Source organism: Saccopteryx leptura, chromosome 2, assembly GCF_036850995.1.
Source record: "Saccopteryx leptura isolate mSacLep1 chromosome 2, mSacLep1_pri_phased_curated, whole genome shotgun sequence".
Classification (NCBI taxonomy): Eukaryota; Metazoa; Chordata; class Mammalia; order Chiroptera; family Emballonuridae; genus Saccopteryx; species Saccopteryx leptura.
In genome coordinates this window covers 325,869,500-325,894,992 of record NC_089504.1, presented here as the reverse complement: position 1 = coordinate 325,894,992, position 25,493 = coordinate 325,869,500, and the positions used below count along the sequence as shown (strand labels likewise).

Below are 25,493 nucleotides of genomic sequence, written 5' to 3'. Positions count from 1 at the left end.
GTTAAAAGCCAGGGGATGCTTCACTGCTTGGACGTGAATCACTTCCTCCAGCAGCATGGAGGTGAGACTGACACTCGGGTTACATTTGTATCCGTAGCAAGGCTGCTGCCCAATCACCCAGGGCTTGAGGGTTGGGGGGCCGACGCCAATGATGCATCTTTCAGCTCCAGGGTAACTTCTACTTTTAGGGGGTCAAAACACATGGAAATTAGTGATGGTGTTTATTGTCGACCCTCGGGGTTCCAGCAGGCATTCTATTACTTCTGGTAATAAGTTGGACTTATTTTACTTAAAGACCCAGCACTGATCCAAACATTAAAGAAGCAGTGCCCAGCAAAAACACCCACCAGGAAAGCAGCTCTGCCAATGCCGCATCACAGGCTCGGCTGGCGGGACCGCGGGATCTCGCAGCAAGCACTTCTAACTGCCAACCAGCCAACTGTCCCACATGCTGCTCCCTGGGCTGCGCTGGTTTTGTGCCCTCCTCCTCCCTCTTTGTCTTCTTATCTGCATCCCGGCCAGGAGCACAGACCTTCGCCTAGGTTCTCTTCTCCTCTCCGCCAGCCCCCATCTCTCCCGGCATCCTCCCCAGGAAGCCCTCCACACTCCCTGCTCGCATCTCTGTGTGAAGGCCGCCCACAGCCAGATTTCCCCTCTCCTCACCTACACACTGACTCCTTCCCCCTGGCTCTGCAAGGCCAGTATGTCACTAAACTATCATTTCTGTTAATAATGGCAGCAAATTCTTTATTATTCGTGTCTCACACTTAACTGTTTAATGGCAAGAAACTATAAAAAGAGTTACAGGTATTAATACCATGTTTTTCTGATTAATAAAATCCAATAGGGCTCTTGTTTAGACAGTTTAATGTACTTAAATTAATAAAGTGCAATTTGATGCCCTTTGTCAATCTTTGTGGTTTTTTAACAGTACTCTTCAAAGAAAGAACTTCCTCCTCGCCTCTATGAATCAGAGAGAAATCTGGGAAAAGTGTCTCAGACACCTGCTAGGTGAACTTCCCCAGGGCGTACCATCCAAGATTCAGTGACCCGGCTATCTGCCCCCCACTCAGTTCACCAACTCCTCACTGAAGTCAGCAATTTGATGACCTCAGCCAGTTATGTGACTGGCTTTAAAAAGCTTGACTGCTCAGGGCAAAATGAGTAGTTTGCATTCCTGCCCCTGAACGCTGGTGAGTCTGTTTTGCTGCAGAGCTGCGCCTCCCCTGCAGGACCGAGAGGAGGACGAGGAGGCGGAATGCTGCCAAGTGCATGTAGGAGAAAATGTGTATTGATTTCTTCTTTCTTATAAAGGAGCACAAAGCATTGAAGAACAATTGCTCGTCTTTGCAGCATTTCACATTCCACACGAGACAAAAGGCCCAACCCCCACCCACTCTGAGAAGCTGAAAGGAGGACTAGGGGAACCAAGCGGAGCGGGGTCTCCTGGGTGTCAGTGGCCACTGTGCTGTCCAGCTCCACTGCTGGGGCTCCAAACACACCCTGGGCCACAACTGCCTCTGATCAAGTAATTTCCCTCTCCCCGGCTGATGTTTCCTCATCTATATTGGAGAAGAAAGGGCCTTCAGTCTTATTTACCTTTAAGTGAAGGTGCCCAGAGGGTAAAAGAGTTAATGTTTATAAAGTGTTGTGCTCCCCAGAGGGAGACAATGGATAAAACCCAAGGTGTGGTTATGGCTCATTCAAGACCTTATTTCCAGGGTAGTTAGTAATAGCTTCCCCTTACAAATGCTGGCTGCCCAGCACCTGGAACTCAAAATACAATGAGGCAATGCCCTTTATCTAAATATCCTTTTTTCGTTTGACACTTAATACCAATACTAAAAATAACAAAAGGTAACCAGGGACTATTATGCCTTGTTAATGGACATAGAGAATCTATTCTGGAACTGTTTTCTTATTAAACCAAACAAACCCTGACAATAGTCCAAAAAACTGACCAAAAGAGGCCTGTCTATAGCCTCTGTGTTTCCATAGTAACCAATAATTTGTAGGAGAACCACCAGAAACCAAACCCAGTATAGATATCATAGCCAAAACAGACAGGAGAAAACCTATGGTGTAATATAAAGTTTATAGTATACACTCCTAGAAGTGATAGAAACACAAGAGTATTCATGAAAGATCTTTCCCCAGGGTTCATACTAAGTAAAAATGACCTCAAATACTCTCTAAACAGTTGGAAATGTAAAGTCCCCAATCTGGACTCTTCATTTCTGGGGCTTTTCCAAGATGGACATAAATGAAAAAATGGGAAGCCGGCCCTCAAGTAGTGCGATATCCTAGTGTGAAGACACTACCCAGAAATTACTAGGACACAACCTGATGGTGTGCTGCATCTAATGTGGACATGTACAAAGTGCTACGGGAGCTGAGGCGAGTGTATCACAGGAGCCAGATGATTTGGAGAGATCTCAGTAAAAGAGGCAACACACTATTGTTCATCCATTTCACAGAAGTGTTTGCAAAAATAATCTTACTAGCAAATTGTGAACAGTCTCATAAGCTTTAAACACATTTCAGACAGAAGAGCTACAGCCAGCAAGTTTTAGGTTTACAGAAACTGAGTAAGTCTGTGTTGCATCTGCAGGGGCATGATGCAATATATACATATATAGGTGAATACATATATTTTATTTAAATCATTATCCGTACAGATTAATTTAAAACACCTCTTCTCAGAAACAAAAAATTAAAAAGCACATTCCATTCTCAAGAATATGATAAGCAGGAAGGACTACTTCCAATTTATAAAGCAGGGAACTGAGGCACAGGAAGAGAACATCCTCAGGGACACTTAGGGCCTGAGGACCAGGGCGCACCACAAGCTCATGGATCCTGAATCAGTCCTAGCTTACGAAAGCTGACAGCAATTGGGAAAAGACCTTCAATACATTTTTTTGATAAGCTAGTGGGTGCTTTTGTGAACTGTAAAACATGCTGTTAGAGAGGAACAAATAATATACGGGTTCAAGGAAGAAAAAGCCCTCCACTCAGCTGGGGCTGGGAATCCTAAAAGCCTCCCTGGAAAGGCTGATGTTGGCCAAGTACTCTGAACATGGCAACTGAAGAGACTGAGGTGGGGCAGGGGTAGGGAAGCTCGGATTAAGTGAGGAGAACTGAGACACAAGGGGAGGAGCATGGAGTATGTTCCAGGGATTGCACAAAGGGTATGCATCCCAAACAGGTGATGAAGGGAGAAATGCTGCAACGAGACATTTCACTGCAGGCCTTGAGTAGCAGGTTCAAGAATACGGTTTTTATCCTACAGATAATGAAGGGTAGCCTGCTGTGAGTGATATTTTAGGAAGGTTTAATGCAGCAATGTTGCACATAACTGATTAGATCAGGCTGCTGGTTAAGAAGCTGTTAGTGCAACAGTGTTATGTGGGAAATAAAGAAAAATCTGGACTCAAAAATAGGCCATAGAGCCTGACCAGGCGGTGGCGCAGTGGATAGAGCATCGGACTGGGATGCAGAAGACCCAGGTTCGAGACCCTGAGGTTGCCAGCTTGAGCACGGGCTCATCTGGTTTGAGCAAGGCTCACCAGCTTGGACCCAAGGTCCCAGGCTTCAGCAAGGGGTTACTAGATCTGCTGAAGGCCCGTGGTCAAGGCACATATGAGAAAGCAATCAATGAATGACTAAGGTGTCGCAACAAAGAACTAATGATTGATGCTTCTCATCTCTCTCCGTTCCCGTCTGTCTGTCCTTAACTATCCCTCTCTCTGTCTCTGTAAAAAAACCAACCCCCCCCCAAAAAAAAACAAAAAAAAAATAGGCCATAGAAAGGGATAGGAGAGTCACTGAACAATACATATATTAAAGTTCTCAGTAGATTAAAAGTTAGAAAAGAAATCAGCCTGACGAGGCGGTGGCGCAGTGGATAGAGCGTTGGACTGGGATGTGGAGGACCCAGGTTCGAGACCCCAAGGTCGCCAGCTTGAGCGCGGCCTCATCTGGTTTTAGCCAAGCTCACCAGCTTGGACCCAAGGTCGCTGGCTCGAACAAGGGGTCACTTTGTCTGCTGAAGGCCCACGGTCAAGGCACATATGAGAAAGCAATCAATGAACAACTAAGGTGTCGCAACGAAAAACTGATGATTGATTCTTCTCATCTCTCTCCATTCCTGTCTGTCCCTATCTATCCCTCTCTCTGTCTCTGTTAAAAAAATAAAAAAGAAAAGAAATCAGACAAAACTTAAGAGAAACTATAGGTGAATGACTGATCCTGGGATACAGGACATTGCCTAAGTATTAAAGCAATGAAAAATATCCAAAAGAAAAAGGTTTTACATATTTGATTATATATAAAAAAGTAAGTTGTATATGACCAGTAAAAACCATAAACAGGCAAGCAAAATAGGGAAAATCTACAGAAATATAAACTATAGTATATAACCATAATAGAATTCATACAAAGTGCAAAGAAAAACTAAAAATCAAAGAGAAAAATGGGTAAAGGATAAAAATAGAAATACAAAAGATTAATAAATATACAGAGAGAGCAGAGAGAGGGGGAGGGAAAATGGAGAAAGAGAGAGAGAGAGAGAGGGAGCGCGCTGAGGCTGGTGGGGGCCTGTGGGTCCGAGAGGATCCGGAGATGAGTCGGGGCTTTGGGAGCCCTGAGTGAGAGGGAAGCAGTCTTCCCTGCCTGTTTGCTCGCCCACCCTTACGAGACCCTACTAAATGGAATGGCCCACCATTTTTGGGCTGCAACGTTCTTTTACCATCTGCCTGAATCCAATGTGAACCTGCATGGCCATGGCAGCAGTCCCTGGCCTTACAATGACCATAAGCACACGTCTGGAAATTCAATGATTCACAGTAAAACATAAATGACTCCAGAGGCAAAACCTCCCTATATAGAAAACATCTAGCTCTATTAGAAGAGAAAAGGAAAAGGAAAAATCATTTTAATCCAAACAAGTTGTTTGTTTTCTTATCCCCAAACAAAGTGCTCAGCTGAGAGATAGGCTCTGTGTGTATGCACGGGGTGGGAATAAGGCAGTGTTTCACAGGCACATCACTTCCAAATGTTTCTAAACGCTTGTTAGAAACAGTGGTAGGGGGCAGGGGCCACACTTTTAAGTGCATATACACTACCAGCACGCTCTTACTTGCAGTTTAACTTGGGTAAATTATTTGCTTTATGCTTCAGTATTCTTATAACATTCAGAGAATGTAAAACACTTTAGAGGTTTCTTGTAAGGACTGAAATGAAACTGTATGTGAAGGGCTTAGTGCAGTATGCGGCATATAGTAAATGCTCAGTAAGTAGAATATGACATTATTCTATGTCATTTCATTACCAGTCAGAAATAGGGTGGCAGACTTGGGGTGGATCAGAGCAAAGAATGAATGCACTTAAAAACAAAAATGGTCTACACATCTCACCAATCTAGTGTTAGCTCTGTGATCGCTGTAGGAAATGTACTGAGATATATGAATGCCTAATCTAAATAAATGGGAAAGACATTTGGCTATTGCCTACCCACTAGCAAGTTACTTAGTTGTCATCAATACAATAGTTATAAGATATTATTTTTTTTAAGTCAATAATAATAAAATACAAAAACTTAAAAATAGTAAGTCCTTATGAGAAACATTTATACTCACTTTAAAGACTGTGAAATATCCTTGGGGGAATAAAAAGGATTCATAATCCTCTGAAGAAATTATGGACATTTGATTGCAGAAATGAGAACTATAGTCAAGAGGCCCCATTTTGAGGAAAGATTTATCTGTTCAGCATTTACAATCTCTTTCTAGAAGATGTGCTTTTATCACTGTATATCCTGCTTGGAACCAAGGCTTCAATTTGAGAATGCAAATTCTCTAGAATTGTGTAAGATTGCGCAGCAGCGAAATCAGGAAAAATAGAAGAAATAATAGTGTTTTTTTATTTTCAAACCAGTTTTAGAACCCTGGCCCAAGCCTCAGGTTTGAACTTGAGAATGTTTCTTTTGTCCTGTCTGACATTACTGAGGAAGAAGGCCCCATGCCTCCTATCTCTGTGCTGGACGCCATCTTTAATGATGATATATGGGGGTTCCTTCCCCTAAGCCCTGCTGGGGGGTCAAACATGTGACGCTGCCTGCCTGAGCATCGACAAGCGAATTATAAACTGTGTCAATCCGAGTTAATGCAAAGCTGTAATCCTCTTTAACAAGAGATCAAATCACTGCCATGAGTTATGTTCATTCCGTAATCTGATAAGGAAGAGAGGGAGCCTCTAATAAAAGAGTAATGGGAGCCTTTAATGACGCTAGTAAGAGGCAGCACCAGTGAAAATATTGCTCTCGTTCATACCGATTAGATCAATGTTGCATATTTGCCCAGACTTGTTTCACCTGTCAGAATAACCTGTGTCTTTTAAGGAGATAAGAAGCTTCAGAGAGAAACATCTGCATCTTAACCATTCTTGCTTGCAAGTTTTTAACCAACAAAAAATAGTCTGTGGAGGGTATTTCTGGGGTTATTGGCTGATGTGCTCTCCAATGCTGAGCAAACTACCCCAGAATATTTCAGCATGACTCAGAGACTATTTCTATTATTACACAAAGGGGTAAAGTTGACAAGGGGGAATCAAAAATGGTCTGAGCAACCTCTGGGTAGGGGAGAAAACACGTCATCAGTATAGTAGAATGTCCTCACATTTAGGGTACAGACCCACACACAAAAATGGCAAGCCAAAGATAAATCGCCTATACAGATTCCATTATACCATGGCATCCCGAGAACAGCGCGGCAGTGATACTGACAAAGCACTTTACAAGCCTGGATTACTTTTGCACATTTCTTTTCCAAAACTCCACATGTAAAACAATAATGTATTTGGTGCTCAGTAGTTATTAAAGGATCCTCTCTGTTTTTTGTTTTTTGTGTGTGTGTGTTTTTTTTAAATGCCAGTAGCTTTATAAAAGGAATGGAGAAGTGTTTTCTGCTTGGAGGGAGAACTGGAAGAGGGCCAAAATGGAAATTCTGGCTCTTCTATTGAGAGTTTCTTTGACCTCTGGTGGCGCAGTGGATAAAGCCACAACCTAGAATGTTGAGGTTATCGGTTAGAAGAATTTCTTTAAGGAGTGTAGTACCTATAAAATGTTAATATTGCTACCATTTTTGTAGTAAGAAAAAAAAGCTTCACCCTGGTCGTTTGGCTCAGCAGTCGAGTGTCGACCCAGCGTGTGGAAGTCCGGGGTTCGATTCCCAGCCAGGGCACACAGGAGACACAACCATCTGCTCCTCCACCCTCCCCCTCTCGCTTCTCTCTCTCTCTCTCTCTCTCTCTCTCTCTTTTCTCTTCCCCTCCTGCAGCCAGGGCTCAAATGGAGCAAGTTGGCCCAGGCGCTGAGAGTGTCTCCATGGACTAAAAAAAATGGCTTCGGTTTTAATGGAGCAAGGACCCCAGATGGGCAGAGCATCACCCTCTTAGTGGGCTTGCCAGGTAGATCCTGGTTGGGGTGCATGCAGGAGTCTATCTCTGCCTCCCCCCCTCTCACTTTAAAAAAGGGGGGGGGGCTTCTTAGGCAAATAAAATCACCTGCACCTTTAAGGGATGGTACCAGAACGAGGACCGCCTCTGAAGCAGCAGTAATGCAAGGTTAACAAGTACCCTGGTCTACAACAGGCTGATGGTCACCACTTAGACCTGTTCCATGCTGACAGCAAGGTCATCGTGCCAACAGAGCAAGCAGCTCACGTGGCTTCCTCTTCCCCAATCTGAGGCAGTGGCCCAGTTTGAGGAACCCATCACGACCTGTCTCAGAGGTCTTGCTCAGAATTTGCTTTTCCTACTGTCACACTAGCATTTCACTATCTGACCTCTATCGAGACAACAAAAAAAGAAAGAATTATCTTCACAAGTCAGCCTCAGAGGCTTTCAAAAGCAGACCAAAAACAGGTGATTTTCCCCCTACAACCTCCAACTTCTTCATAGTTTCTTTGTTAGAACTATGATGAGAGATTACCTGAATTTGTACTTCATCCTCCCCGAGTCCAACAGCACTCCTGGGGCCCACACCATGTAAAGTAAGCTGCTTGTGAGATGTCCTTGATAAGCTGCCATCCTGTACACATGACCTGCTCTTGGTGGTAACAACGTGCTTAGAGGGACTCTGTACCAATGAGACAGCAAATCTTTTCTCTTCCTTAGCCTACTGGTAGCTGTCTCTACAATAGCACATGTTATCTTGGCACCTTAGCAAAGATGCCTCTGAAGGAAAAACCAGAGCTGTTCCAGGAGCCGAGCTGGGCCATGCCAAGGGTACCCGAGGGTTTAGCAAAGCCAGCAATCATTTTTAGGCTCCTGGTAATATCCTCCCTCACATGTAAACACGTGGTACATGGGCTAAGTGGGATTTCTTTTTTCTCTCAATACTGGGAATGTGCATCAGGCCTGCAATAGTCTCCTTGTAATGGAGCAAAGATCTACTGGACCAGCACATATAAAGTACCAGGGGTTATATGAGACTTCTACTAACAAAGGAGACCTAAAGGTACATAAAGGCACTTAAAACAAAAACAGTACCCCAACTTCATCTAGAAAGAAAAGCTGCCATAGGGAAAGTCGGTAACACAGGAGTGTAAACTGAGCCGTTTCGCATTTAAAAGATTAAAAAAAATATTGCTTGAAGAGAAAAATTCCTAGCATGAGAAGAGACTGTACCAGTAAGAAATTAACTAAACAGATAATACTTCACAGACCACATGACCACACCACAGGGGAAATAGTGAAAGTGCCACTACCTTCTTCAAGATCTTTTTAAAGATAATACTTCTTGCCTAACCTGTGGTGGCACAGAGGATAAACCGTCAATCTGGAACGCTAAGGTCGCCAGTTCAAAACCCCAGGCTTGCCCAGTCAAGGCATACACAAGAAGCAACTATGAGTTGATGCTCCTCACCCTCTCTCCTTTCCCTCTTTCTCCCTTCCTCCTTCCCTCCCTCCCTGCCTCTCTCTCTCTCAATTTCCTCTCTTTAAAATCAATAAATAAAAATCTTATACTAAAAAGGTTAGTACTTCTTTCTCCACTAAAGATTTTTTTTTTAATTTTATTTATTCATTTTAGAGAGGAGAGAGAGAGAGGAGAGAGAGACAGAGAGAAAGAATGGAGGGAGGAGCTGGAAGCATCAACTCCCATATGTGCCTTGACCAGGCAAGCCCAGGGTTTTGAACCGGCGACCTCAGCATTTCCAGGTTGATGCTTTATCCACTGCGCCACCATAGGTCAGGCTCCACTAAAGATTTTTAATACCACGGGTTGAAGACTAAAGAGCTCTACTCCTAACAAAAGCTATATATTCCAGTTTCAATTCCAGTTCAAAAGTAAAATGTGTCTGCCTGACCTGTGGTGGCGCAGTGTAAAGAGCATCAACCTAGATGGCTGAGGTGGCCGGCTCAAGGCCCTGGGCTTGCCTGGTCAAGGCACACACAACAAACAAGCAATGAACAACTAAAGTGAAGCAACTATGAGTTGATACTTCTCTCTCCCCACCCCTCTCTGTAAAATCAAGAAAGGGAAGGAAAAAAGAAAGAAAGGAAAGGAAGAAAAGAAGGGAAGGAAGGAAGGAAGGGAGGGAAGGGAAGGGAAGGAAGGAAGGAGGGAGAGAGGAAGGGAGAGAGGAAGGGAGGGAGGGAGGTCTTATTAACTCCCTTGCTGAATGCTGATAATTAGCAACTGTGACGTCCACAAGGGATATAGCCTTTTTCCCACTGAATGCCACAAAGGCTGTTACCTAACAAACACATTCGCAATCCTTCCCCCCTTGCCTGCTCTACCTGAAGTGGCAATGTAACAAGAGTTCTGACCAATCAGATACAACAAGTTTGTTAGAAGGGATTTATTTACTTTTCTGACAAAAGAAATCAGATATGACTGACACAACCACTTCCTGCTCCTTATTCCTGCCTGAATTCATGCTTGATGGCTAAAGCTTCAGCTGCTGTCCTGGGACCACAAGGGAGAGCCCAAGAAAGGATGGTCCTGACATCACTGAGAGGGGAAAACCATTGCCAATTACTGTCTGCTTTCCCTAGAATTATTCTGTCAGAAAAAGAAACTCTCATTTGCTTATGCCTCTGTAGACAGGCTTTATGGCTCTTGTAGACCAAACCCAACATAACCCTAGATAATACAGTCATTTTCAAATAATCTGTGTGTCTAGCATATACTAGAGCAGGGGTAGTCAACCTTCTAATACCTATCGCCTGCTTTTGTATCTCTGTTAGTAGTAAAATTTTCTAACCGTCCACTGGTTGGTTCCACAGTAATGGTGATTTATAAAGTAGGGAAGTAACTTTACTTTATAAAAAATATAAAGCAGAGTTACAGCAAGTTAAAGCATATAATAATAGTTACCTGCCAAGTACTTTATGTCGGATTTTGTTAAGTTTGGCAGAATAAATCTTTATGAAACAACTTACTATAGTTAAATCTATCTTTTTATTTATACTTTGGTTGCTCCGCTACCACCCACCATGAAAGCTGGAATGCCCACTAGTGGGCGGTAGGAACCAGGTTGACTACCGCTGTACTAGAGCCTCAAACATTATGAGTGAATGAATATGATTCTGGAAAACTAAGTGCCCCTAGGGCAGGGGTCCCAAACTTTTTACACAGGGGGCCAGTTCACTGTCCCTCAGACCGCTGGAGGGCCGCCATATACAGTGCTTCTCTCACTGACCACCAATGAAAGAGGTGCCCCTTCCGGAAGTGCTGCAGATAAATGGCCTCAGGGGGCTGCATGCGGCCCACGGAGGGCCGTAGTTTGGGGACGCCTGCCCTAGGGTATTATTAAGTGATTAAAGAAAAATCCCAACTAAGAATGACAAAAGGTTGATTTCTTGGGGTTTTTTTTTTTGTATTTTTCTGAAGTTGGAAACGGGGAGGCAGTCAGACAGACTCCTGCATGTGCCTGACCGGGATCCACCCGGCATGCCCACCAGGGGGCAATGCTCTGCCCATCTGGGGCGTCGCTCTGTTGCAACCAGGGCCATTCTAGCGCCTGAGGCAGAGGCCACAAAGCCATCTTCAGCACCCGGCCAATTTTGCTCCAATGGAGCCTTGGATGCAGGAGAGGAAGAGAGAGACAGAGAGGAAGGAGAGGGGGAGGGGTGGAGAAGCAGATGGGCGCTTCTCCTGTGTGCCCTGGCCCAGAATCAAACCCGGGACTCCTGCACGCCAGGCCAACACTCTACCACTGAGCCAACCAGCCAGGGCCAAAGGTTGATTTCTAAATAATCTCGTAGTACTGTTTACAAAAGATGCCACCAATATTTAAACCAGGTTTTACTTTAGCCTGGGATAATCATGTTACCTGAATGGACTGGGTTTAGATTTAAGCATCTAGTTTTTCTTCCTTGTTGATACAATTTTTTCATGCCATCTAAGGATGCACTCATTTTAGTCTGTTTTAAAAAACAAACTAATCTAGAAATGAACGGGAAAATAATAGCCATACGTAGGCACTCATTTGCAAAAAGCACAAGAGAAAATATAAGGTCACAAAGTTCTGGGTATAAACATACTCAGAACTACTGATAAGTGTTTTTATACTCAAAGCACTGAACAAAACAAAACAAAAATTAATAACTGCTCACCTAAACTTGGAGATTTACTACTTTTCAGGCAAAGGTAAGGGGAAGAATCTGATAGTAGCAAACTAAATATATGCAAATAAAAATGCTAAATGTAGCTTACGACATAAAGCTGGCAAAACTCACATATGCCACATTATAACCAATCAGTTCACTTGATAAAGACCTATGTTTAAAAATGTCTACCCCCTGGCTAGATAGCTCAGTTGGTTGGAGCATCTTCCCGATTCGCAGGGGTTGCCAATTTGTTCCCTGGTCAGAAGAGCACATATAGAAACAGATGGATGTTTCTGTCTATTTCTCCCCCTTTCTCTCTAAAATCAATCAATAAATTTAAATGAGTAAATAAATAAAGAAAAATAAAATCAAAATGTTTACTGCAGCATTATTTACAATGATACTTAAAACAATTTAAATGTCTGATAATTAATGAATGGTTAAATAATATTTAAAATTTTATAGTCATTACAAATCTTTAAATGATTTTAATGTCATAATGCTCATAACACAAAATGTTTAAAGAAAAATTCGTAACAGTGGACTATAATTTTATTTACATAAAAAAAAAACACAAGAACATACGAAAAGGGAACTCAAAGACTAAAAGAAGATATTCTGAGATGTTAAAAGTGGTCACGTCCTGTGTATTATACACACTTCCTAGTTCTGCATGTTGGAAGAGCCTAGAAACAATGACACCCAGTAACAATGAAAACCCTAGCACCCAGATATTGGTTCCTAAATACCACAATCAACTAAAAAGAATCACGGTTCCTCGTAGAAAGACTGATTCCAGAGGTGGAATAGAGAATGTATAAAATGAGCCTGGAATACCTTTGTTGTGCCAGAAGGTAAAAAAGTACTCAAAGACTAATTGGGGACATCTCAAAAGGACACAGCCAGCTTGAAGGGGCTTCCATTAAAATGGGACAATTTAAATTTAAAATAAAAATAAATCATGACAGTAACAGATTATAATTCACTGAATAAAATAGAAAAGCATGAGTTCACAATGATATAAATGAATGAAAATAAGTAATCTTATGAGGATTCCAAGATGTTGTCGGAGTAGGCATGTTCCAACTGTCACCTCCCAGGACCAAATTGGATTATAACTTAAGAACAATCATCTTGAAAAACCAACTTTGGATTAAATGAAGAGGAATCTATAACCAAGGATCACAGAAGCAGCCACAATGAAACTGGTAGGAAGGGTGGAGACGCGGAAAGGGCTGCCTCACTTCCAGGAGCGAGCAGTAGTAGAGGGTCCGGAGGGACTCTCACTGAGGGGACATCTGCCCTGAGAGGGGAGGGGCCTGAGCCCTAGACCCCCAGAGCCTGGAAGAGGTACCCACATAATATTTGGTGGTGAAAAAAGCCGAGGTTTTTGTCTATGAGAAAGAGATGTAGCTCTTAGAGATGCAGGCTCCATCTTAAAGAGCCAGCACAGAAAATCTTCACAGCCACTTACCCGGGGCTCCAGTGGGGGAGAGCTGAAAGGACTAGAGTTTGCGAGGAGAGTGTGAAGTTGGAGGCCCAGGGAGAGACACCATAGGGGACGGCCACCTGTGCTGAGTCATTCTCCAATACTGCAGTTGCCATCTTTCTTGGGTGAAGCAGTCCCCTCCTGAGGCATCAGCCTGGGGGAAAGCAACTGCCTGGTTTTCTGGCATTGAGGCTGGAACTTTCCCCCACACTCTCCCAAGTCTATGACTGGTGCTTCCGCCTTGCGGGAGACTTAGTAGAAACTGTCCGGACTGTGGGCAGATCACATCTCTGGGTCTCAGAGGCCATGCCCAGCAGATTCCCAGGGCCACACCCTACTGAGGTCTATGAAAAAAGTCTGAACAGACTGACACCTGGGGCTGAGCCACACCCACCACTGTTCCTGATTGCTGAATTGCCTCTGGCTCTAGACTCTGCCAGAAATTTTATTTCAGTGGCCAAGCCCAACAAGCAGCCAGCAGACAGAGGCTGCAGGAGGCAGGGCTCAGAGAACCTTGGGGTTTTGTGGACCTTCTCCCAGGCCCAGTGTGGGTAAAAGCCAGAGAGGTATGAGGCTTGGCCCAGCAGAAGCAGCCACAAACTGTGACTTGTTGTAGCTCTAAGAAGGTTGCTGAAGGCCAGTCACAGGCACTGTCTCCCACTGGTCTGCGCTGGGTTCCCTCCAGGGAGGCCCAGGGCCAGCATATCCAGTGGCCAGCTGTGGAGAGCATCGGTTAAGAACATAACAACTCTTGCTGGTGGTTTGTCCTAAGGGAGGGCTCATGGGACACTGGGCCCAGCTGAGGCAAGTTCTGCTCTCTGTGGTCAACACTGGCACAGCAACTCATGCACATTAGACAGGGTGGAGCATCACAGTCAGCCAGTTCAGGTGCTGGATATCCTGCCCCACTGGGCTAGATTCCACAGGAGGAAGGGAGAGAGGCTTGCAACATGGACATTTAAAGTGTGGGTCCTTGCGAGCCTATTCAAAGGACTTAGCCACTTTTGGGGGGGGGGGCAGTCAGTCCCAAAGGAGGACTCTCTCAGTCTTCCTCCCTGAGGCCAGGGGCTCATCAGCTAGAAGAACTTCTTCAGAGGAGACTGTCAGGCCCATCCAATAGGAATCTGCTGCTCACCTCGCTGGGGAGAAATACAATTGGAGTATCCAGCAGTATCTGAGGGATTAGGCTCTGGAATAAGGGCCACTCTCCCCATCCTGAGCTCCTGACCAAGAAACCCCTGAAGTAGGGGGTCCCACTAATATTGTATTCCCAACCTTAGCTACCCTAACTCATCAAGCTTGCAACCTGTAGAGGGGTTGGTGGGGTGAGGCCAGTCTTAGCCCAGACCACAGTCTTTCTATAAAAGACCATGCAGCTAAAAGAGGAGGTGGAGCAGCTGAAAAGTGGAAGCAAATCTTATGGAGCTTGGAGCTTTTACAGAATTACAGTCTTCTCTAAGCAGGGGGAAGCTGATCTTTATACACAGGTTAGCCCCTCCCACACTATCCAGGTACAGAAAACGCAGACACAAACAGCAAACAGAGCAGTAGCTCCAGATAGGTAGCCCACAGCAGGTTACAAACAATGGCTGAAGAACCCATCAACCCAAGAAGACCCAGAACCAACACAACCAGTAGTGGGTGGCAGACAGCACCAATGTTAGACTCAGCTAGCTACACAAGCAGCACGCCCAAAGGAGGAGTCCAGCAGGCACCAGACACTGTGGAAAATAAATATACCCAACAGGACAGACATTGCACAGAATCTAATATTAACACATGATAACAGTTGACTCTTAGAGCCAGCCAGCCTGAAGCAATAACTGCACCCATGAAAGGACCAACTCCATTCAATAAGCACATACAATAGAAGGGTAAATACGACTCTCAAGAAGCATTCCTAGAGCAAGGAACTCAGAAGACCTGGAGGTCAGTACCACTGAGCCATCTTCCTCAAAGAGATACCACAACAAATTTCAAAGTCAGACAGCACTACCTAATACACAGACAAAATGGGCAAAGAAGTATGACCCAAATAAATCAACAAGAGAAATCCCCAGAAAAAGAACTAAATAAAATGTAAGTAACCACACTACCAGACTCAGAGTTTAAAATAATGATTTTTAGGACGCTCAAGGATTTTAAAGCAACAATGGATGATCACGAGAACTTAAACAAAGAGACAGCAAGCATCAAAAAGGACATCAAAACCATAAAAAAGAACCAGTCAGAAAAGACAAATACAATATCAGAAATGAAGACTGCACTAGAAGGAATGAATCAACAGCAGGCTCAATGAAGCAGAGGAGCAAATCAGTGATATAGAGGAAAAGAAAAACATAGCACAGAAGCAGAGCAGCAAAAAGAAAAGAGGCTCAAATCAACTGAGGAAACTCTTAAGAGACCTCTGCGACAATATGAAGAAAAACAACATCTGCATCCTGGGGGTTCCTGAAGAGAGAACAAGCAAGGGATAGAGAACCTGTTTGAAGAAATCATAGCTGAAAATTTCCCTAAATTGATGAAGGAAAAAGTCACACAAGTTCAAGAAGCACAGAGTCCCATTAAAGATAAACCCAAGGAGGCCTACACCAAGACACAGCATAATTAAAAAGCCAAAGTTAAGAGACAAAGAAAAAATACTAAAAGCTTCAAGAGAAAAGCAGTTAATTACCTACAGAGGAGCTCCCATGACATCTACTGCTCAACAGAAACACTTCAGGCCAGAAGGGATTGACAAGAAATATCAAAGTGATGCAAAACAAGAACCTACAACCAAGACTACTTTATCCAGCAAGGCTATTGTTTAAAATTGAAGAATAAATAAAAAGCTTTCAAGACAAAAAAAGGACTCAAGAAATTCCTTATAACCAAACCAGTACCACAAGAAATGTTAAGGGCCCTGCTATAAAAAGAGCAAAGGAAAAAGGAAATCGAGATAAAGAGGATTGTAGGTTTAAAGAATAAAAATGGCAGTAAGTACATATCAATAATAACCTTAAATGTAAATGGATTAAATGCTCCAATCAAAAGACATAGGGTAGCTGCATGGATAAGAAAACAGAACCTGTATATATGCTGTCTATAAGACAAAAGATCTCAGAACAAAAGATACACATAGACTAAAAGTGAAGGGATAGAAAAAAGTATTTCATGCAAATGGAAATAAAAAAAAAAGCTAGGGTATCAATACTTATATTTAAAGGCTGACAAAACAGCCTTTAAAACAAAGGCTACAGTAAGGGATAAAGAAGGTCACTACATAATGATAATGGGAACAATCCAACAGAAGGATATAAACATTGTAAATATTTATGCACATAATATAGGAGCACTTAAAGATATAAAGCAGATTTTGATGGACATAAAAGGCCAGATCGACAACAATACTATAATAGTAGGGGATTTTTTTTGCCCCACTAACATCAATGGATACATCCTCCAGACTGAAAATTAACAAAGAAACAGTGGCCTTAAACAACATACTAGATCAACTCGATTTAATTGATATCTTCAAAATCTTTCACCCCAAAGAATATACATTCTTTTCAAGTGCTCGTGGTACATTTTCTAGGATAGACTACATGTTAGGACACAAAACAATTCTCAATAAATTTAAGAAGATTGAAATCATGTCAAGCATCTTCTCTGATCATAAGGGCATGAAATTAGAAATCAACTACAATAGGAAAACTAAAAAATATTCAGACACTTGGAGGCTAAATAGCATGTTATTAAATAACGAATAGATTAACAATGAAATCAAGGGAGAAATAAAAAATTTCCTTGAAACAAATGAAAATGAACATACAACAATCCAAAGTCTATGGGACACAGCAAAAGCGGTCCTGAGAGGGAAGTTCATAGCATTCTAGGCATACCTTAAGAAGAAAAAGCTCAACTAAATAACCTAATCCTGCACCTAAAAGAAGTAGAAAAAGAACAACAAATAAAGCCCAGAGGAAGTAGAAGAAAGGAAATAATAAAAATCAGAGTGGAAATAAGTGATATAGAGGCTAAAAAAAAATACAAAAGATCAATAAAACCAAGAGCTGGTTCTTAGAAAAGGTAAATAAGATTGATGAGACTTTAACCAGATTTATCGAGAAAAAAAGAGAGGACCCAAATAAAATAAGATATGAAAATTAACACCACAAAAATACAAAGGATTGTAAAAAAATACAATGAAGATCTATAAGCCAAAAAACGGGACAACCTAGGCAAAATGGATAAATTCCTAGAAACATACAATCTTCTAAAAATCAATCTGGAAGAATTAGAAAACCTAAACAGATCGATTATAACACAAGAAATAAAAAGTTATTAAATAATTCCCAGCAAACAAAAGCCTGGACCAATGGCTTCACAGGCAAATTTTACCAAACATTCAAAGAAGAACTAACACCTACCCTTCTCAAGCTATTCCAAAAATTCAAGATGAGGGAACTTCCAAACTCATTTTATGAGGCAAGCATTATCCTCATTCCAAAACCAGGTAAAGACACTACAAATAAAGAAAACTATAGGTCAAGATCCCTGATGAACATAGATACTAAAATTCTCAACAAAATATTAGCAAACTGGATCCAGCAATACATTGAAAAGATCATACATCATGATCAAGTGGGATTCATTCCAGGGAGGCAAGGCTGGTACAACATTTGCAAATCAATAAATGTGATTCATCACATAAACAAAATGAAGGATAAAAATCACATGATTATATCAATAGATGCAGAAAAAGCATTTGATAAAATCCAGCATCTATGTATGATCAAAACTCTGAACAAAGTGGAAATACAGAGAACATACCTCAACATAATAAAGGTCATATATGATAAACTGACAGCCAACATCATAGTCAATGGGCAAAAATTAAAAGCAATCCCCTTAAGATCAGGAACAAGGCAGGGGTGCCTCTTTTCACCACTCTTATTCAACACAGTTATGGAAGTCCAAGCCACAGGAATCAGACAAAAAGAAATAAAGACATCCAAGTCAGAAAAGAAGAAGTAAAACTGTCATTATCTACTGATGACATGATACTATACATAGGAAACCCTAAAGTCTCTGGCAAAAAACTACTAGATCAGATAAATGAATTTGGCAAGGTGGCAGGATATAAAATTAATATTCAGAAATCAGTTGCATTTTTATATACCAACAATAAACTGTCAGAAAGAGAAATTCCCCTTCACTATTGCAACAATAAAAAATAAGTACCTAGGAGTAAATTTAACCAAGGAGGTAAAAGACTTTGTACTCAGAAAATTATAAGACATTGAAAAAAGAAATCAAGGAGCCCTGGTCGGTTGGCTCAGCGGTAGAATGTTGGCCCAGCTTGTGGAAGTTCAGGATTCAATTCCCAGCCAGGGCACACAGGAGAAGCGACCATCTGCTTCTCTACCCTTCCTCCTCCTTTCTCTCTATCTCTCTCTTCCCCTCCCGCAGCCAAGGCTCCATTGAAGCAAAGTTGGCCTGGGCGCTGGGGAGGGCTCCATGGTCTCTGCCTCAGGCGCTAGAATGGCTCTGGTTGCAATGGAGCAATACCCCAGATGGGCAAAGCATCATCCCCTAGTGGGCATGCCAGGTAGATCCTGCCGGGTGCATGCAGGAGTCTGTCTGTCTGCCTCCCTGCTTCTCGCTTCAGAAAAATACAAAAGAAAAAAAAAAGATATCAAGGAAGATACAAACAAGTGGAAGCACAAACTGTGTTCAAGGATAGGAAGAATAAACATCAGTACAATGACTATAATACCCAAAGCAATCTATAGATTCAATGCAATTCCTATTAAAATTCCAATGGGCCAGGCAGTGGCGCAGTGGATACTGGGATGCAGAAGACCCAGGTTTGAAACCCTGAGGTCACCAGCTTGAGCCCAAGGTCGCTGTCTTGAGCAAGGGGTCATTTGGTCTGCTGTAGCCCCCCTGTCAAGGCATATATGAGAAAGCAATCAATGAACAACAAGGTGCTGCAATGAAGAACTGATGTTTCTCATCTCCCTCCTTTCCTGAGTGTCCTTATCTGTCCCTTTCTGTCTCTCTGTGTCTCTGTCACAAAAAAACAACAACAACCAAAAAAACCCAACAATAGCATACTTCACAGATCTAGAACAAATATTCCAAAAATTCATCTGGAACCAAAAAAGAACCCAAATAGACTCAGCAATCTTGAAAATGAAGAAAATGGGAAGTATCGCACTTCCTGATATCAAGTTATACTATAATACAAAGCCATTGTAATCAAAACAGCTTGGTATTGGCATAAGAACAGACATACATATCAATGGAACAGAACAGAGAATGCAGAAATAAACCCATGTCATTATGGTCAATTGATATTTGACAAAGGAGGCAAGAGTATACAATGGACAGTCTCTTTAATAAATGGTGTTGGGAAAACTGGACAAGTACATGCAAAAAAATTAGATCACCAACCTACATCATTCACAAAAATAAACTCAAAATGGATATAAGACTTAAATGTAAATGTCACAAAACCATAAAAATCTTGAAAGAAAACATAGGCAGTAAACTCTCCAATACCTCTTGTATCAATATTTTTGCCAATATATTTCCATGAGTAAGTGAAATAAAGGACAAAATAAACGGGACTATAACAAACTAAAAAACTTCTGCACAGCAAAAGATACCATTAACAAAATAAAAAGACAACCCACACAATGGGAGAACATATTTGCCAATACATATGATAAGGGGTTTAATAACCAAAATCTATAAAGAACTTCTAAAACTCAACACCAGGAAGCCAATTAAAAAATGGGCAAAGGACCTGAATAGACACTTCTCCAAAGAGGACATACAGATAGCCAATAGGCATATGAAAAAATGTTCAACATCACTAATCATCAGAGAAATGTAAATTAAAATCACAATGAGATACCACCTCACACCTGTCAGAATGGCTCTCATTAACAAATCACCACACAGCAACTGCTGGGGAGGGTGTGGAGAAAAGGGAACCCTCCTGCACTGCTGGTGGGAATGCAGACTGGTGCAGCCACTGTGGAAAACAGTATGGCGTTTCCTCAAAAAATGAAAAATGGAACTGCCTTTTGAACCAGCTATCCCACTTTTAGGAATATATCCTAAGCAACTCAAAACACTAGTTCAAAAGATGATATGCACCCCCATGTTTACTGCAGTATTGTTCACAATAGCCAAAATCTGGAAATACCCCAAGTGTCCATCAGTGGACGAGTGGATTAAAAAGCTATGGTACACATACACAATGGAATACCACGTGGTAGTAAAAAAGAAGGAAATCTTACCTTTTGCGATGGCATGGATGGACCTGGAAGTTATTATGCTAAGTGAAATAAGCCAGGCAGAGGAAGACAAGTATCACATGACCTCACTTATATGTGGAATCTAATAAACATGGTGAACTGAGGAACAGAATAGAGGCAGAGGAGGGGTCACAGGGAACAAAGGGGCAGCTGTCAGAGGGAAGGGGAAACGAGGGGACAGAATCAGAGAAGGCAATGGGAATAGTGAAATTACATATACATAACACAAAGATACACACAACAGGAGAGTAAATCCCAGAGGAAAGTTGGGAAAGAATTAGGGGGAGGGGGTCAAAGGCAATAAAATGGCGGGCACACTGTTGGGGGATGAAAGTGTTAGGGTGTTATATTTAGTGGGACACCTGAATCCATGTTAACATAAATTTAAATTTTTAATTAAAAAATGTAAGTAATCTTTATAAAAATATTACATTATAGTAGATTGCCAACTAATAAATATAGAAGGAATTATTTTTAAAATGGTTGGCTTTGGATCACAATATTATGAGTATACATTTCTATTTTGTTTCAGCTTTATAAAATGAGCAAGTACTTCTTTTATAAAATACTTTTAAAAACTACCCTCAATATCAGTCTGAACAAACACAACATAATGCATATCTCTGCAGCCATTTTTACAAGGAGAGCATATGCACAAACCCTCAAAACATCAATCCAAGTGTATGTGCTGTCTTGACCAGTCTGTCCTAGACAAGAGCTCAAGTTCTCTAAACAGGTACTGAAGTTAAAAACAAAGCAAAAACGCAAAACAAACAGAAAACTCCCAGAGGCAGCATGGAGATGAATGAAAATTTTGTCTTGGTTTTACAGTAATTATGGGAGTAGAGAGATGTGACAAAGACCGTTGCTATGATGCCAATGACAAATGGTTAACTGATAAGAAGAAATGGAGAGGGCGACAGGCTGTAGAACAGGTCAATATCAGGCTGTCATGAAGCCATTTGAGACACATAATTAATCTATTACTCACCTGGCATCATCATTCATTGTGGTATCGTCAATAGGTGCCATGAAGCTCAGTAGCTTGCTAAGGACATGAAACCTAAATAAAGAAGGAAACAGGCAGCAACATTAGTAACTATTAAACTAGAAAAAGAAACACATTCTGTGAGCCAACAAATGAGAACATATCACAGGAACATCTGGCTTCGGAGTTGAACAGGGAACTATCCTAGGCTTGCAACACTCACAACTATAGAACCCTTTTTCCTTAATGTGACAGGAGAAAAGACTGGTAACAGTACATTGTAAATGAGAGTAGTTCAACATAGAGCCATTTCTATCACAGCCCCTCAAAAAGTAGATACAGTGTGCCCTTGAGAAATATACTAACCCTTAAATATTACTCCAAAGACAATGAAGTCTTGACTACCCCATTCTTTGAATTTTTCGGAAGTGAGAAGCAGGGAGGCAGATAAACAGACTCCCACAGGCACCTGACCAGAATCCACCCAGCGTGTCCACCAGGGGACGATGCTCTGCCCATCTAGGGCGTTGCTCCATTGCAACCAGAGCCATTCTAGCACCTGAGGTGGAGGCCATGGAGCCATCCTCTGTATTAGGCCAACTTTGCTCCAGTGGAGCCTTGGTTGTGAGAGGGAAAGAGAGAGATAGAGAGGAAGGAGAGGGGGAAGGGTGGAGAAGCAGATGAGCGCTTCTCCTGTGTGCCCTGACCAGTAATTGAACCCGAGACTTCCACACGCCAGGCCGACACTCTTATCACTGAGCCAGCCAGCCAGGGCCTATCTTAATCATTTTTTGTCATTAAAGCTACCTACTGGCAGTAGCACTGGCAGTGAGTAGTGTAACACACAAATGTGATACCTTACCTCCACCATCATTCACATCACTATCACTGGTTCCCTGAATCAGAAGTCTTCTAGAATTCCACATAATTTCTAGTCAATAGTTCAACTGGATCTTTCATTCCCCCCATCTTTAAGTGAATGAGCACAACTGAATAGTACATAAGTTTAATCTCCAGATCTCCAGTCAAGGTGTTATAGAAATTTAAGTTACATCACCTCCATTTCTTGCCAATAGAAAAACGGTATTTGTTTTTTTAATATTTTATTTATTTATTTATTTATTTTAATTTTTTTTTTTTTTTTTGTATTTTTCTGAAGCTGGAAACGGGGAGAGACAGACAGACTCCCGCATGCGCCCGACTGGGATCCACCCAGCACGCCCACCAGGGGGCGACGCTCTGCCCACCAGGGGGCGATGCTCTGCCCCTCCGGGGCATCGCTCTGTTGCGACCAGAGCCACTCCAGTGCCTGGGGCAGAGGCCAATGAGCCATCCCCAGCGCCCGGGCCATCTTTGCTCTAATGGAGCCTCGCTGCAGGAGGGGAAGAGAGAGACAGAGAGGAAGGAGAGGGGGAGGGGTGGAGAAGCAGATGGGCGCTTCTCCTGTGTGCCCTGGTCGGGAATCGAACCCAGGACTTCTGCACTCCAGGCCGACACTCTACCACTGAGCCAACCAGCCAGGGCCTATTTATTTTAATTTTATTGTTTTTCTTTTTAGAGAGACACAGAGAGAGAGAGAGAAGGGAGAAGAGCAGAAAGCATCAACTCTCATATGTGCCCTGACCAGGCAAGCGCAGGGTTTTGAACCGACGACCTCAGCGTTCCCAGGTCAACACTTTATCCACTGCACCACCACAGGTCAGGCGAAAAACGGTATTTTGTATAAAAGTTTTGAGATTCTCTGGTGAAAGGGGCTGAATATATGACCTAATATAGACTAAATTATACCAAAAAAAATTCAATGGAAATACCTCTTTCTGTTCATTATTCAAAGAGGAGGCTATATTGACAATACACATATAATAAAATTGTAACCAAAAATAAAAAACAACTTGGGCAAAACACTATACACATGCCTGACCGGTCGGTGGCACAGTGGATAGAGCGTTGGACTGGGATACAGAGGACCTGGGTTCAAGACCCCGAGGTCGCCAGCTTGAGTGCGGGCTCATCTGATTTGAGGAAAAGCCCACCAGCTTGAACCCAAGGTCGCTGGCTCCAGCAAGGGGTTACTCGGTCTGCTGAAGGCCCGCGCTCAAGGCACATATGAGAAAGCAATCAATGAACAACTAAGATGTTGCAACGCGCAATGAAAAACTAATGATTGATGCTTCTCATCTCTCTCCATTTCTGTCTGTCTGTCCCTGTCTATCCCTCTCTCTGACTCACTGTCTCTGTAAAAAAAAAATAAATAAAAATTAAAAAACCAAAACACTACATAAACAAAAATCTAATAAATATTTCCATGTGTATTGTTTTAAGTTTTAAAAACATTTTTACACATATCAAATATTTTATTCTCTATTGTACCACCCACAGTTAAGCCTCCCAAATTTCTTTTTTTAGCAAATGAATTTTACAATAATGATAAAGTTTTCTTCATTATAAGGTAATAAAAAAAGTATAAATTCATTATAGAAAATTAAGAAAACAATACAAAGCACACACAAAAAATGCATAATTAGCCCTGGCCGGTTGGCTCAGCGGTAGAGCGTCGGCCTGGCGTGTGGGGGACCCGGGTTTGATTCCCGGCCAGGGCACATAGGAGAAGCGCCCATTTGCTTCTCCACCCCTCCTCCTTCCTCTCTGTCTCTCTCTTCCCCTTCCGCAGCCAAGGCTCCATTGGAGCAAAGATGGCCCGGGCGCTGGGGATGGCTCCTTGGCCTCTGCCCCAGGTGCTAGAGTGGCTCTTGTCGCGGCAGAGCGATGCCCTGGAGGGGCAGAGCATCGCCCCCTGGTGGGCAGAGCATCGCCCCTGGTGGGCGTGCCGGGTGGATCCCGGTCGGGCGCATGCGGGAGTCTGTCTGACTGTCTCTCCCGTTTCCAGCTTCAGAAAAACACACACACACACAAAAATGCATAATTCCTCTACCTAAAAACAACTGTTAACATTTTGGTTGGTTATGTTTGTTTTACATAGAGATCTTGCTATATATTATATATAAACAATTCTGTATCTTCTTTTTTTCACTTAGCATTGTAAGCACTGTTCATAATCAATATCTGAATAGCTATATACAATTCCAGTAGTGGGAGTACCATAATATATTTTATTTTTGAATTTCTTTTTTTTACTGAGAGAGAGACAGACACACACACACACACACACACACACAGGAAGGAAGAGAGATGAGAAGCATCAACTCACAGCTTCTCAACCTTAGTTGTTCATTGATTGCTTTCTCATATGTTCCTTGACTAAGGGGATCCAACCAAGCCAGTGACTCCTTGTTCAAGCCAGCGACCCCACACTTAAGCTGGTGAGCCCACGCTCAAGCCGGATGATCATGCAACCTCAGGGTTTCAAACCTGCTCCTCAGCGTCCCAAGCCAATGCTCTATCCACTGTGCCACCACCAGGTCAGGCTTATTTTTGAACATTTATATTGATTGCTTCCAATTCTTCATTTTTTTATAAGATGTAAAAACAAAATCTCAAATTTGTTTTTTTAAATTATCTCCTGATTATAAAAAATAATTATTATAAAAAGAATCCAAACAGAAATGTATAGAGGACTGACAAGCCCACTCTAGTCCGATCCTACAGAAATAATCATGTTGATTAAAACCGTTAAGTCTGGTTGAAGCACATAGAAGACAAATATAAATTTAATACATTTTGCACATAAAAATGAGATTGCAACATAATTAATATTCGGCATTAAACTTTTTCCACTGAACCATATATAATAGTATATGTTCTTTCACAGTTGCAGAATATTCTGTTGTGTCAATATAATTTATTTAACTTTCCATTGATGCCCCTCCTTTAAAAATCATGTTAAAAGTGAAGTGAAGATAGCCTGACCTGTGGTGATACAGTGGATGGAGCATCAGCCTGGAACACTGAGGTTGCTGGTTTGAGACCTGGGGCTTGCCTGGTCAAGGCACTTGTGAGAAGCAATTACTATGAATTGATGCTTTCTGCTCCCTCCCCCCACTTCTCTCTCTCTCAAAATCAATAAATGAAATCTTTTTTTAAAAAAAATTGAAGATAGTTACACATAAATAACTATGTTCATATATTTCTA

At 42.1% G+C, this 25,493-nt stretch overlaps 1 protein-coding gene across 2 annotated transcripts in view; it reads right to left on the bottom strand.

Annotated features, from left to right (window-relative positions):
- The window catches only part of AATF (apoptosis antagonizing transcription factor), a 182,749-nt gene that overhangs the window by 56,820 nt on the left and 100,436 nt on the right, over positions 1–25,493 (bottom strand). For both annotated transcript variants that reach the window (XM_066363221.1, XM_066363220.1), the window contains exon 11: positions 21,407–21,478. In XM_066363221.1, coding sequence (XP_066219318.1) covers positions 21,407–21,478 — 72 coding nt within the window. The remainder of the gene's footprint in view (positions 1–21,406; positions 21,479–25,493) is intronic.